Below are 13,096 nucleotides of genomic sequence, written 5' to 3'. Positions count from 1 at the left end.
ACGTTAATACCATCCTCTTGAAAAGATGTTCTACCCCTTCCCCCATCATAATAATGGTGTAATTTACAATTTTGAATGTAGTTGCAGTGCCAACTATGTGGGTCGAACAACATTAAGATTGGAAGGAAGAGTCCAACATGTACCTACCTCGTCTTTCTTTCATAATTGCATAATATAATATACACTCGTGAGCAAAAAAAAAAAAAAAAAAAAAAAAAAAATAGGTCAAGAGTGAAAGGAAGAAAGAAATCGATTTTTCAATATTTTTCCATTAATTTTTGTTAATTTTAACTGAAAATTTCTATTTTGCAGATAATTATTATTATAGCATATAATAAGTGGAAAAATTAATCCTAAAAATGGTAAGACCGCATCTTGGTGAGGATATAAAAAACCGAATTGCAGGATTAAGGCCGTCCAAAATGACTTACAGATTTTTGATATTTTAAGAAAAGAAAAAGTGAAAACATCTTTCTGTAGTGAATCAAATTGGTCAAAGGTTCGAAGTCGAATGCTTGGTAAAAGGGAAATCTGGATCTGGTCGCCCTAGAGCATCCACTTTGAAGGACGATCACACGCTTAAATTAACTTAAATTGAAGGATTGAAAGAAAACTTATGTTGACCATAGCAAAAAATTCAAAACAGGGGCTGGAAATTCTCTTACTAGATATACAATATCTAGACTAATGAAAGAAATGGGATTTTCTTCTAAAAGGTGTGCAAAGAAGCCATTTTTATCTAAGAAGAACATCAATGATAGATAGAGATTTTTCTTGTGTTATGGCAAGAAAGATACGGACTGATTCAGGAATGTTTTCTGGTCAGATGGTGCAACCGAAGAACTGAAGAAAGATTTTTACCAAGTTGCATAAAAACGACAGTTAAACATGGGAATGGAGGGATAATGGCATGGGGGACTTTTACTGCAGCAGGAGTTGGAGAACTTATTAGATGTGAGAAGTCTATCAACGCAAAGGAATACATTCGAATACTAGAAACAGGACTGTTACCAAGTATCCAGAAGCTGGGAATATCTCAGAACATTATTTTTCAACATGATAATGCCCCTGCACACACTGCTAAAGTCACAAAAACTGGTTTTCTGATAATTCAATTGATGTGATATTTTGGCCAGGTCAAAGCCCCGATTTAAACTCAATCGAGAATATTTAGTCCATAATATTTTGTGCATTGAATGGAAGAACTTTTTCAAACAATGACAAACTGTAGGAAACTGTGCAAAGTGAATGGAATAGCATCTCCTCTTCAGTGTTTCACTTTGGTTGAGAGCATGTCTAAAAGGATTGATCTTTCAAAGTAATCAAAAGGGAATGCAATTCCATACTAAAGATTTATTAAAGTAAATGTCTTGTTCTGTGTTATTAGCCTCGTTTAAGTTTCCTTGTTCAATTGTTCTTTGTTCAATATAGATTTTAGTGCGATAAAATTTGTTTGGCCCATTTTTTTTTTGCTCATGAGTGTATATACATACATACACACAGTTAAACTTACTAAATTTAATGGGAACTTCCACAAGGCAGGTTATGGGTGGCAGTCGCTCCCCCAAAATGTCTTTTGGGAGTTTTCCAGTTAGAGTCAGATGACCTTGAACAAAGCTGGTCTTCATTTTGTAAAGATCCAACCAACGTGAACGTTTAGAGCCCTCTTCACTATCGTCCTCTTCTGTTGCAGGTACAAAGAATTTCACAAAAGCTCGGTTCATTTCTGGGTATTTTTCATAGTTTAGTGGTCTGATCAACATATTAAAAGGAGCATTGATGTTGAGAGTACCATATGAGCTCTGAAAAAAAAAAAAAATTTCAAGATAAAAGGTTACATCACGTTTTATAACAGTAAAATAATAAAATACGCTGAAATATATTTTGATTAATGTAGATTTCATATTGGACTCAATATATAGTAATGATTTAGGTTAAAAAAAAAACCAAAAAAAAAACCAAACAAATTAAAAAATAAAATAAGACTTATGTGTCACCACTGAGAATCGAAGCCAAAACGTTTAGCTTACGATTTTTTGGCACAGTGGATAGAGACATTGAATCTCTACGGTTCCAGTTGAGAATTGTCTGAAGATAGCGGTTTACCCAAAGCCGGCCTGAAATGTGGTTGAGATGACAACTATGGATGGCAGTAATTGCTGAAAATGCAGTTAGGAGATTCAGAGTTCCTATCCCATCACGGTTACCACCTGATGATGTCCAGAGGAATAGTTGGTTGAAACGTCATGAAACAACAACTAAGAAAGATGAGGATAACAGTCCTCAAATAAAATTTACGATTATTTCCTTTGACATTAATGCCTGAGCTATGAAGACATGTTTACTGCAAGGCTAAAAATTAAAGCATGAACCAATCTCTATTATGTTATGCATGCATATTCATAATGCAGTCGTTCTACCATAACATCCATTTCTTTAATTTTCAACTTTTGTATAATTAGTATTGTCCACACAAAGGATTGAACCTTCAGTCTCCAGCAGAAGTAATTAAAAACTAAATTTTAAGTTGGTGCTTTATCTCATTCAATGACCCATGTACTTACAGTAAAAAGTCTTAATTCCAAAAATATACACCTTAAAAGGTTGAAGGTTACATCAGCTAAAACTTAACTCATGATGGAAATAGTCCAAATACAAATTCATTTTAAATTACATAGACAAAGTAACATGGTTAAGATTAAGCTTAAACACAATCAAACACTATTTACAATAGAAAAATTGATAACTAGTTGCGATATGGAATTTAATAAGCATAGCGGAGGTACCCAGCATTGCCTGGGGCTTTGGAGGTGTGAAGGGGTAAAAACAATGGAAAACAAAGAATAAGCGAATGTAATAACCTTGTTTAAATATTAAAACTTTAAAATCAGAACAAAAACAAAAAAAAAACAGCAGACATGATGCAAAATAAAGAATAAGCGACCGTAAAAGAGATAACCATTAAAATGTTAAAAATTTAAAATTAAAAAAAAAAAAAAAATAAAAAAATTTAAATCGGAACAGAAAAGCAAACAAACGTGATGGAAAAATAGAAAAAAAAACAAACAAAAAAATGGCATAATAACCCTGTTTTAATATTAAAACTAAATATTTTAAAAATATATCTCAGCTTGAAAGTAAAATCTAAAGATTGCAGTGCTGTCACTATACCGACTGATCTATGATCACGTGAGCAAAATAAGGTTGTTTTTATATTTAAACCAATTCAAGAAAGAATGTTTTTTGAGCATGCGTGTTTGGCTAAATTTTCAAGGAACGATGCTTTTGCTACCCCTTCTTGTAGAAAAGGGCCCTGTTGAGGGTGAAGGAATTAAGGTTTTTGGCCAATTTTTCGGTATTTGTCATCCGAAGGATCGAGCTTCAAAATGATACCAAGCTCGTGAAAATCCACCGCCTCTGTCAAGTTTTTGAGATATATACAAACATACATTTAAACAGACAGGCAAGATTTATATTATAGATTAGGAACTATGGCTGCCATTATCGAATGGTTTCTCTTGTAACAAAGTTGTTTCAAATATATAACCGATTGCACACTAAATGCAGTTAATTTAAATTTGACAATTTTCAGTAATCAAACAAATTCCAATTTTACTTGAATTTTTCATTTAAAAAAGTTCAAATTTTGAAATTTTTCTTGGAAAAAAAAATCCATGTTTATTTAATCTTATAATTTTGTGCAAAAGGCGTCTATTGATGGCAGCCCATGGCTAAATTCGAAATTTACAGTCTAAACAACATGGTCCAATATAATCTAAGTTACTTATAACTTATTCCAAGTTTTAATGTAAATAGGTCACAAATAAGATAAAGCCAAATATTCATAAACTAACGTTCTCATCAAATGACATTTTTAGGTTTCAGTTTATGTAACCTGTAGCAAAATGCAGTAGGCAAAAAATCAGGAACAAAAATAGGAAATAGTCAGTTTTCCACTGCACCGCCCACCTCTAGAAGAGAGGGATTTCTTGGCTGTAATAACCATAGAGAAAGAAGAAGGAGATAAAAACAAAAAAAGCAGAAGAAAACTCGCTTTTCGCAGATACATGGTTCGTTACAAAGAACAATCCAACCACCAGAACCACTTACACATAATCTGCAGGACACTGCCTGACTGCTTTCCAGCGTCCTGCCTTTATAGCGTCCAGGAATTATATATTTGCATGATTCTGCGAGAATTGCATGGGGGTCAACGATAATAAAAACACATGGACGCCATCTTGGAACTCTCTTCCGCTCAGTGCGCAACACAGACATATCCGAGGTAAGCTCTTTATTTCCCCTCATTCCGGTTATCGCTAATTCTGCTACACTCCCCCCTGATCTCATGATCACAAACAGGGCAGAGGGGCAGTCATCTTTGTCAGGTACTTCTTCGAAGAACCAGAGGTAGCACTTCCTCGTTGCCATCTTCCTCATTATCACCATTATTGCCACCAGTCTGTTCCATAGGTGGTGTTTAACAATCAGGGCAGGGGTACAGTATCTGCCTTTGTCGGTTATTCTTTCGTAAAGGCAAAGACGGGTGGTCCTTCTTCCGCTTCTTTAGTATGTGCATTATATGGCTCAAAATCCTCTCCGTCATACTACATCATACTCTCTGTTCTTTCAGAAGACATTGTACTGTCTTCCTCTTCCTCCGATGGAACAACATAATGGCAAGGGGACAGATCCTTCACCTGGCGAGGCATACTGTCCACCAAAATCAATTGAGGGCTGATTACCTTGGTCACCTCACCCTTGCCGAACCTCGTGGTACATCGATTTTGTAGGCTTTTGACCCACACGCGATCTCCAACCTGGTAAGAGCTGTTCTTGGGACCTGGGGATGCAGTTGCGAGATTGGTCCTTTACTCGAACTTTGTATCGATAAATCCTGTTGGCAGGCGCAGTGAAGGGAGATGTGTCGTCTCTTGGTGTGATGTTATACCAGTAGACAGCCTCCTGTATGGGACAGCGCATTCTAGCCGCTATTTGTTTCACTGTATGGTGACATCGCTCTGCTATGCCATTCCCGGCTGGAGTGTATGCACAACAGAATCGCAAGTGAACTCCCCATTTATGTGCAAATGCTGGGAACACGTTGCTGCAGAAAGCCGTCTCATTGTCGAAAAGGATTTCATGCGGCGAGCCACTCTCGGGGAACACTGCCTCCAACTGATGAATTGCACTTGCCGAGTCCTGCCTTGCTAATTTCTTCCAAATGGAGAAACGCGATGGACCACAGTCTGTTAGAGTTAAAAAATGGAAGGTGCCATAATGCGTGATATCCAATTCTCTGCAAATTCTCGTTCACTTCCAGCTTTCCCTTTTTCCACTTGACCGGCGCTGGGTTAATGGACTGACATTCCTCACATTTCTGTATGACTGTTTTAACAGTTGCTTTTGTCGTGGTTGGGCAACTTCTCCTGACAAAGTAGGTAGTGCGTCACACCCCCGGATGTCCACTACCTTTGTGAATAGCCATGATTTGACTCATCTGTGTGAACCGCGCCTATCACCAGGTGAAGTCTGTTTTTTTCTTTTTCATTGCCTCAAACCACCAATGTGGTACTCCTGTCAATCGGTCAGCAATGTTTCGTGCTGATGGAACCAGCATCACGTCCACTGTAAGCCCATACTCTTTCACAAGCTCCTTGAGAGTGCTTAGTCGCCTCCTAATAAGCATCTCGCTTGCTGCTTTGGTGCGTACTCGCGCCTTTCCAGTTAGCGTGTCCGAGACCCAATGGTATATGCAGACAGAATCTGTCTACGTGTAGCTGCAGAGCCAAATTGATGCCTTTCAATATGGCGTCCAATTCGGCTAAGTTGATATGTTGAAAGTCATCTTCAGGTCGCAGTCAACATGCATCTTCCAACACAGTTTCACGCATCTCCAAGGCTGCACCAATTGCTAGAGAGCTAGCATCGACTCATACATTCAGCTGTTTGCCGTTCACACACCAATTTCCCCAGGCCGGATCACCCTGTTGCACAGATTCTAAGGTCTCGAACATCATACGATGCAGTACAGCTTCCCTTGCTTCATGATCTCAGCCCTTTGTTACTGAACTTACTCTCCTTCTGAGTATTTCACAAGCTAGACGAAGCCAATCGCACACTGGAAAGTGCCCGACAAATCGACCACACAGGAAGAACATTGTTCGTCGCGTAACAAGCTTCTGAAATTGCATTTCCTCGCTTCCACCGCAGTTCACTGCATTCCATCCTGACCGCCAATCTCAGTACCCGTGCATGTTCCTTCAACCGCTCCGGGTTCTTGCACTCCAACCCGAACTGTGGTAGGTGTTCTCTTACACGGGTCATGGGCACCACATCTTCACTGACAAAAAATGTCATCAATATAAGCAGATGCTGCATGGCTTACAACTTCTTCCTGAGATAATACTTCGCTGACAATTGCTACCATTATCAGGGGAGCCACATTCAAACCGAACTCCAGATGGGTCAGACAGTATTTTTTCCCGTCGATTTCCACAGTCTGGCATGGTCACAGTGTCTCATGAACCCGTACTTGTAGGTATGCTTTCCTGAGGTCCAGTAAAGACACATTAGCACCTTTTTGTCTCCATTCCCGCAGCTTAGCAGCACAAACATCTGCGTTGGCCGTAAACGCGTCTACGTGATGATTTAGCACACTTTGGTTTTGTTCTGCTATATCACAGCCATCAGGGGAATTAGGCCTTTGGGGGATCCCAATTTATCCTCTGGGTACGGCACAAGCCAACCATTATCTATCCAAGTGCGGAGTTCCTGCGTATATTCTTCAGGAATTTTTGCCAGCACTGGGTATTTTGATACTCGATTGTGTAGTCTTTCAGGGGGGGGGGGTCCTCAGACCACTTCCATGATGCGGTCCATGTTTGGTTTTGATGGTCAAAAGTGGCAATGAAATCCGGTTCATTAATAGAAATGGCTGCACATTTAACATTTTTCCTGCCGCCCAGCCGCACTGATCCTGTAGGCTCGACAACATGGCGTCAATCTATAGAAGTCAAACCCCAGCGGTTTGCCACGCACCACCAACACATCGATTTTGGCAGACACACCTTCATCAGTGAATACAGAGACCGCTCTAACACCACAGCGCGCATGGGATATTCCACCAATTGTTTCGACATTCACGTTTGTTTTTCTCCAAGACCGGCACCGGTCTCCGTGTAAAATCGTCCTAGAGCATCCTGTATGAATAAGCGCTAAACATTGTGTCCCGTCAACATGGATGCCTGTCACCAGAAGTGTCGTGTTCGCATCTTTAGCATTGCATTTAAAACAAGTCTCACTAACAGGAATATTCTTGCCCTGTTGTTGGGGGAGCGTGTGGCCGCAGCCACATCCTTATTTTGTTCCTCAGTCGTTGTCAAAATTCTCCCTCTTGACATTAGCTCCCCCATGGTTAGGGCTTCGGCGTTCGGCACCTGTTGAAGAGCAATTGAGATGACGTCAGGGAACCCAGTGACGAAAGTCTATTTTGGGAGTCTCTCTAGGACATCTCTTGTGAATCTGGCCAATCCAACCAACTGCCTGATTTTGTTGGCGTAAACATCCACACGTTCGCCAGCCCATCTAACCATAGTTATTTTTCTGTATGCTGCAAACGTGCCATCGGTAAATGCCTCTTTTAATCGGGCCTCAATCTGGTCTATCTTCTTTTGATCATCCTCCTCCATTTCCATGTAGAGGGCCAGTGCATCACCTTCCAGATATAAAGGTAGCAGACTCGCTACATCATCTACCTGCTGAAGTTGTGTGACGTCTCACTTTTTTTCAGCCACGCTACATCACCCTCGCCAGAGAAAAGCTTGATGATATCACTGCTTATCCGCACCTTCGCCATTTTGTAGCAAAATGTAGTAGGCAAAAAAAATCAGGAACAAAGATAGGAAATAGTCAGTTTTCCACTGCACTGCCCACCTCTAAAAGAGAAGGATTTCTTGGCTGTAATGACTGTAGAGAAAGAAGAAGGAGACAAAAACAAAAGGCAGAAGAAAACTTGCTTGTCGCAGATACATGTTTCGTTACAAAGAACGATCCAACCACCAGAACCACCTACACACAATCTGCAGGACACTGCCTGACTGCTTTGCAGCGTCCTGCCTTTATAGCAGCCGGCAATTATATATTTGTATAATCGCACGAGAGCAGACGCGATTCTGCGAGAATTGCATGGGGTCAACGCCAATAAAAACCCATGGACGCCATCTTGGAACTCTCTTCTGCTCAGCCTGCAACACAGACGTATCCGAGGTAAGCTCTTTATTTCCCCTCATTTTGGTTATTGCTAATTCTGCTACATAACCTGAAATCTTCAGGTGTCATTTTCAAGCCCAGGAATCTGCATGGATAACATGCACTTATTTCATCAGCCATGACTGGGTAGAAGTACTAATTTGCAATTGTCTGTTGAGTGTTGCACGCATCGAGGATCAAATCTTTAACCACCAGAAGATGTTAACTTTAGAACTGAATCTTACCAAGTACTTTATCCACAATGCCAGAGTGGCTTAAAAATGGAAAGCCCAAGTTTTTCCAACCTATTTCAAAAACAGTGCTGTAATGAATGTGTTCAGGTAATGCAGATGCATAATTGTGTAGAAGATGTAGGAGTGCAGTTTATGTAAAATTAAATCTCGTTGGCCCAGACAAAATAATAAAAAAAAAAAAAGAATGAAACAAAATGACACCTCCTGGTTTAAAATGCACCACGTTTATTTTTTAACAAAAACAACAAGGTGAATAAACAAAGATCCGATCAGCGAAACTTCTCTCAAAGTCATATTGATGAAAATGTTAGATGAATGTCCTTCGTGGAATCAAGGAGTTTAGAAGGTTAAAGTCCTGCGTGAAAATAATGAGATTATTTTAAAGTTTGTGTTTCATCTGATGAAGTTCGCCTTACTTAAAAGTCCCACGAGGAAAGTAATTTGTGAGGAAAGTAATTTGTGAGGAAAGTAATTCGGTGTTATTAATTAGAAAATGCGTGGAGTGGATGCGCGTGTGCATAAGTGAATTTTTAGTGTCCATGTGACGTGTGTCATCATGGCGTTGACGGCGTCGGCAGCGACGATGTTGTGAAGACGAGAGGCATGTTCTTGTTGTCAAAACGACTGAATGAACGAAATGAAATGAATTAATTGAATTAACCCTAGAAGACCGATGCATTTTTATACATTTTAGGCCGGCTCCAAAAACAAGATTGCTACTGCTGATATTTTGGTTTTTGGAAAAGCGTTAAAAAGACAATCTGAATTTTCTCATTGGTCGTTTGTGTCACATAATACTGTCGCCAACAACGTCCACCAGAAATATGTTCATTTTGCTTTTGTGAGAAAAGTGTGTAGGCATATTTGAAATTGTGCCGTTGCTGGAACAACTTATGTTTGTGCTAAATGTGTGGGAAATTGAAATGAATAAAGGTTCATTTATTTGTGTGTGTGTGTGTGTGATTGCAGAAATACTCCCCCAGGTTGAAAAAAAAAAAAAAAAAAAAATATAAAACTATTTTTCTCTATTTTTTTTTTTTCAATATGTACCATATTCCTTAAAACGTTTCGGCCAGTGTACTTTCCTGCCGGTTTTTGAAAACCGGCAGGAAAGTAAGAGGTTGCTCCAGTGGGGGAATGGTTTAAAAACGTATGCCAGTTTAAGTTGGTCCAATGCGATAGTGTCTTTTTCCCGTTTTTTGAAACAATGAAATATTTATCCTGCCTGTCCAGAACTGGGTATGGCGCCAAATAATTTGGACAAAATGGCTTTTTCACTGAGTTGTTCCTGACAAATACGTGTTTGGTGGTGTGAAGATCTTTTGGGATATGGGATTGTCAGTCTGTCCTCCTGGTGGGTATGAAATTTAGACGAGACATTTTGTCTTTCAACTCTGTTACGAACGTGGTTGTAGGTGAGATCTCCAGGTTTTGATCAAAATATTAACCCGGTAGAGTCAAAGTGAAACTGAAAACTACCTCCACCGGTGTGCTTTGTAATCTTTTTTTACAGAGTTCCCTATCATTAATAGCATCAAAGGTATATTGTCTGCCCAGTCTGTGCTGTTCAGACTCATTGCCAGGGAGGTTTTTAACTGCCTGTGAAAGCGTTCAATGAAACCATTCGAGGATGGATGATATGCCGTAGTCTTGATGTGGTTCATTCCAAGTAATTGATTGAATTCTGCAAAGAGTTCTGATTGGAACAGCTAACCTCTGTCTGTCGTGATGACTGTGGATACTCCGAAAATGGCTATCAAGTCCTGAAGTATGGCTCTGGCTATTGTTGAAGCTAAAGTATCCTTAACAGCTATGGATGTAGGCCATCTGCTGAATCTACCAATGATAGTCAGGATGTGGGTGTGTCCCTTTGAAGTGGGTAACGCTTCTACCAAATCGATGTGGATGTTGGTGAATCTAGCATTGGGTATGCAAAAAGAACTCAGTGGTGATTTCGTGTGTTTGTGAATTTTGTACTTTTGACAAGGTATGCACGTCTTAGTCCAATTTCGAATATCCGTGTTAATATTCAGCCACAAGAAACGTTGCGTAATTAGCTTTAGAGTAGTTCTTTTTCCTGGGTGAGATAAATTTTGAAGATGTTGGAAAATTTGTCATCTGAGGCTAGGTGGTATGTACAGTCGTGGTTGTTTCTTTGCCGTGTTGCAATAAACAATCGCTGTACTGAAAGGTACAAGCATTTGTTGTAAGGATGTGTTTTCCTGAACATCTTTAAGCGTTGTGTCTGATTCTTGTTTTTGATCTATCAATTCCATGTTTAGCGAGCTGGAATTTAGAGAAGTGATCATGGCTCTGGATAAGGCGTCTGCTACAATGTTCTCCTGGCCCTTCACGTATCTTATATCCGTGGAGTACTGTGCAATGTAATCAAGATGTCTGATTTCTCGTGGGCCATATTTGTCCACGTGTGTGTAGCGCATAAGTTAACGGTTTGTGACCTGTGTAGATCATGAAATTTCTGCCTTCCAATATGTTTGAAATGTTTAATCGCCAGTAATTCCCTCAAAAATATGCTGTATTTTCTTTGCGTTTTGGCTGAAATTTGCCAGGGCTTTCTTCGCTTGAGTAAAAGCTGCTAAGGCTGGTCCATCTAATGTTAATTGTTGTTCTTGGTCTTGTTCTGCAACAGCAATGTTAGTGGCGCGAGAATTTCAAAGCAGTTTGGTAAGAATCATCTGTAGTAGTTGATTATTCCTATAAATCGACAGACTTGTCGAACAGATGTGGGCTGTGGAAAATAAGCGATGACACTCACTTTTTCGGGTAGTAGTGATATTCTGCCCTTGTCGATCGTGTGTCCAAGGAAGTTGACTTTTGATTGGTCGAAGATGCATTTTTCAACGTTCACTTTTAGGCCGTAGTGAGAATCTTTGGAAAGCTTGATCTGTTTATATTCGTCAAGGGTTTTACTAGCAATCAGGACGTCATTCATGTATGCAAATATGAATGGCAATCCTCTGAAAACCTCATCTATTAAACGTTGGAAAGTTTGACTAACATTTCGAAGTCCGAAGGGCATGCGAGTGAATTCGTAAAGTCCAAATGGTGCGGTCAAGGCTGTTTTGTGGATATCCTCCTCTGCTACAGGAACTTGGTAGTATGCCTTCACTAGATCCAACTTTGAAAACATTGTCGCGTTCTGTAATCCGATCGCAAAATCGTGGATGTGAGGAATACGGTATCTGTCCAGTGCAGTTTGTGCATTCAGTCTTCTGAAATCGCCGCATGGGCGTCAGGATGTACTGTCTGATTTTTGCACCATATGTAAGGGAGAAGACCATGCGCTTTTTGATGATCGGATAATTCCCTGTTGTAGCATGTGCTGAAATACATCCTTCGCTATTTGTCCGGTTTTAAACGTCCGGGGGGGGGGGGCGTGGACTGGTTGTCCGATCGTTTTAATGTAGTGTTTAGCACTAAGCTTAACTCTGTCCCTGAATGGCTGAGACAGCTGCGGATATTTTTGGAGTAATCAACGGATAGATGAGTCCTCAGGTAAGACTGAGTTGATACCTGCTGACTGGTATCGAGTGGAGACTCCTCTGACCACTGATTTCATGTGGTTGGTCATGTTCACAGACAAGTTGAATTTTGCCAGGAAATCTGCTTCTATTATGGGCGTCATTACGTCAGCTATGTTGATGGTCAGTGATTTATCCCCGAATGTGGATATCTTGGTACTGTTGGCTGCTTGCAAGTGATACAATTGGGTTGTAATCTTCTGACTGGTCAGCGGTGGGATTACTCTTATTTTGGTGCCAGTGTCTATTAGAAAATTATATCCGAGGTGCGGTCACGGATATAGAATAGACAACCTTTTACAGAGGGTCCAGTGACAGTTGTCATCTTTACTGGCTGGCATTATTGTTTCCCTCCGTTACTGAAAGAACAAGAGTGAGTACAGCGTCGCACTGTAATGAGGTTAACATGGAAGGTGAATGATAACCTGTGAACAAGGCTTTATTCATCAAGAAGTGCAGGTATATAGGCTGTAACAAAAGGAAAGAGAATTGTTAAAAGCATGCAGAACAATGAACGATGTTAATAATATGACATTCACCCCGGATGGAAAATGTTCAGAGTGGGATTATGGAATGATACTCAAAAGTTCAAGTTTAAGCATCTCTATTTCTCAGGTGATAGGGGTGGACACGTTGCTTACGAATAAGTTCTGATGGGTTTTTATCGGGCGCTATATCGGTGGATGAAAATTCCTTGTAAGGTTCTAATGAGGTATCTGGTTGTAGAGGTTCAGCTTCCTGTGAGATAGTACCGTCATTAGTGTGTGGCAGTGTGTCTTTTGGTTTTGGGGCAAGTTGTTGCAGCGACACTGTTTCCTCTCTTCCAGTTGGGAGTCTAACATGGGCATATTGAGGGTTGCATTCCAGCAACTCGACTTCGTCGACAAATAGCTTGTACTTAGATAACCGTAGGTTACGTTTTATCAGGACTGAACCTGGATTTAGAAGCCAACTGCGAAGAGAGATGCCAGATGTTGATTTACGGTTGAACTGGAACATCCTCTCATGAGGTGTAGCATAAATAGCAGTAAACAGTAAGGAACAGATGGG

General features: G+C 40.1%; 1 protein-coding gene across 1 annotated transcript in view; it reads right to left on the bottom strand.

Annotated features, from left to right (window-relative positions):
• Nucleotides 1-13,096, bottom strand: part of LOC145243446 (uncharacterized) — a 54,691-nt gene that overhangs the window by 25,374 nt on the left and 16,221 nt on the right. The window contains exon 2 of the mRNA XM_080106336.1: nt 1,514-1,802. Within this exon, the coding sequence (XP_079962462.1) occupies nt 1,514-1,802 (289 nt within the window). The remainder of the gene's footprint in view (nt 1-1,513; nt 1,803-13,096) is intronic.

The sequence above is a fragment of the Euprymna scolopes genome, chromosome 22, assembly GCF_053919585.1.
Source record: "Euprymna scolopes isolate OS-2025 chromosome 22, ASM5391958v1, whole genome shotgun sequence".
In the NCBI taxonomy this organism is placed as follows: Eukaryota; Metazoa; Mollusca; class Cephalopoda; order Sepiida; family Sepiolidae; genus Euprymna; species Euprymna scolopes.
This window is presented reverse-complemented; position numbering and strand designations above follow the sequence as displayed.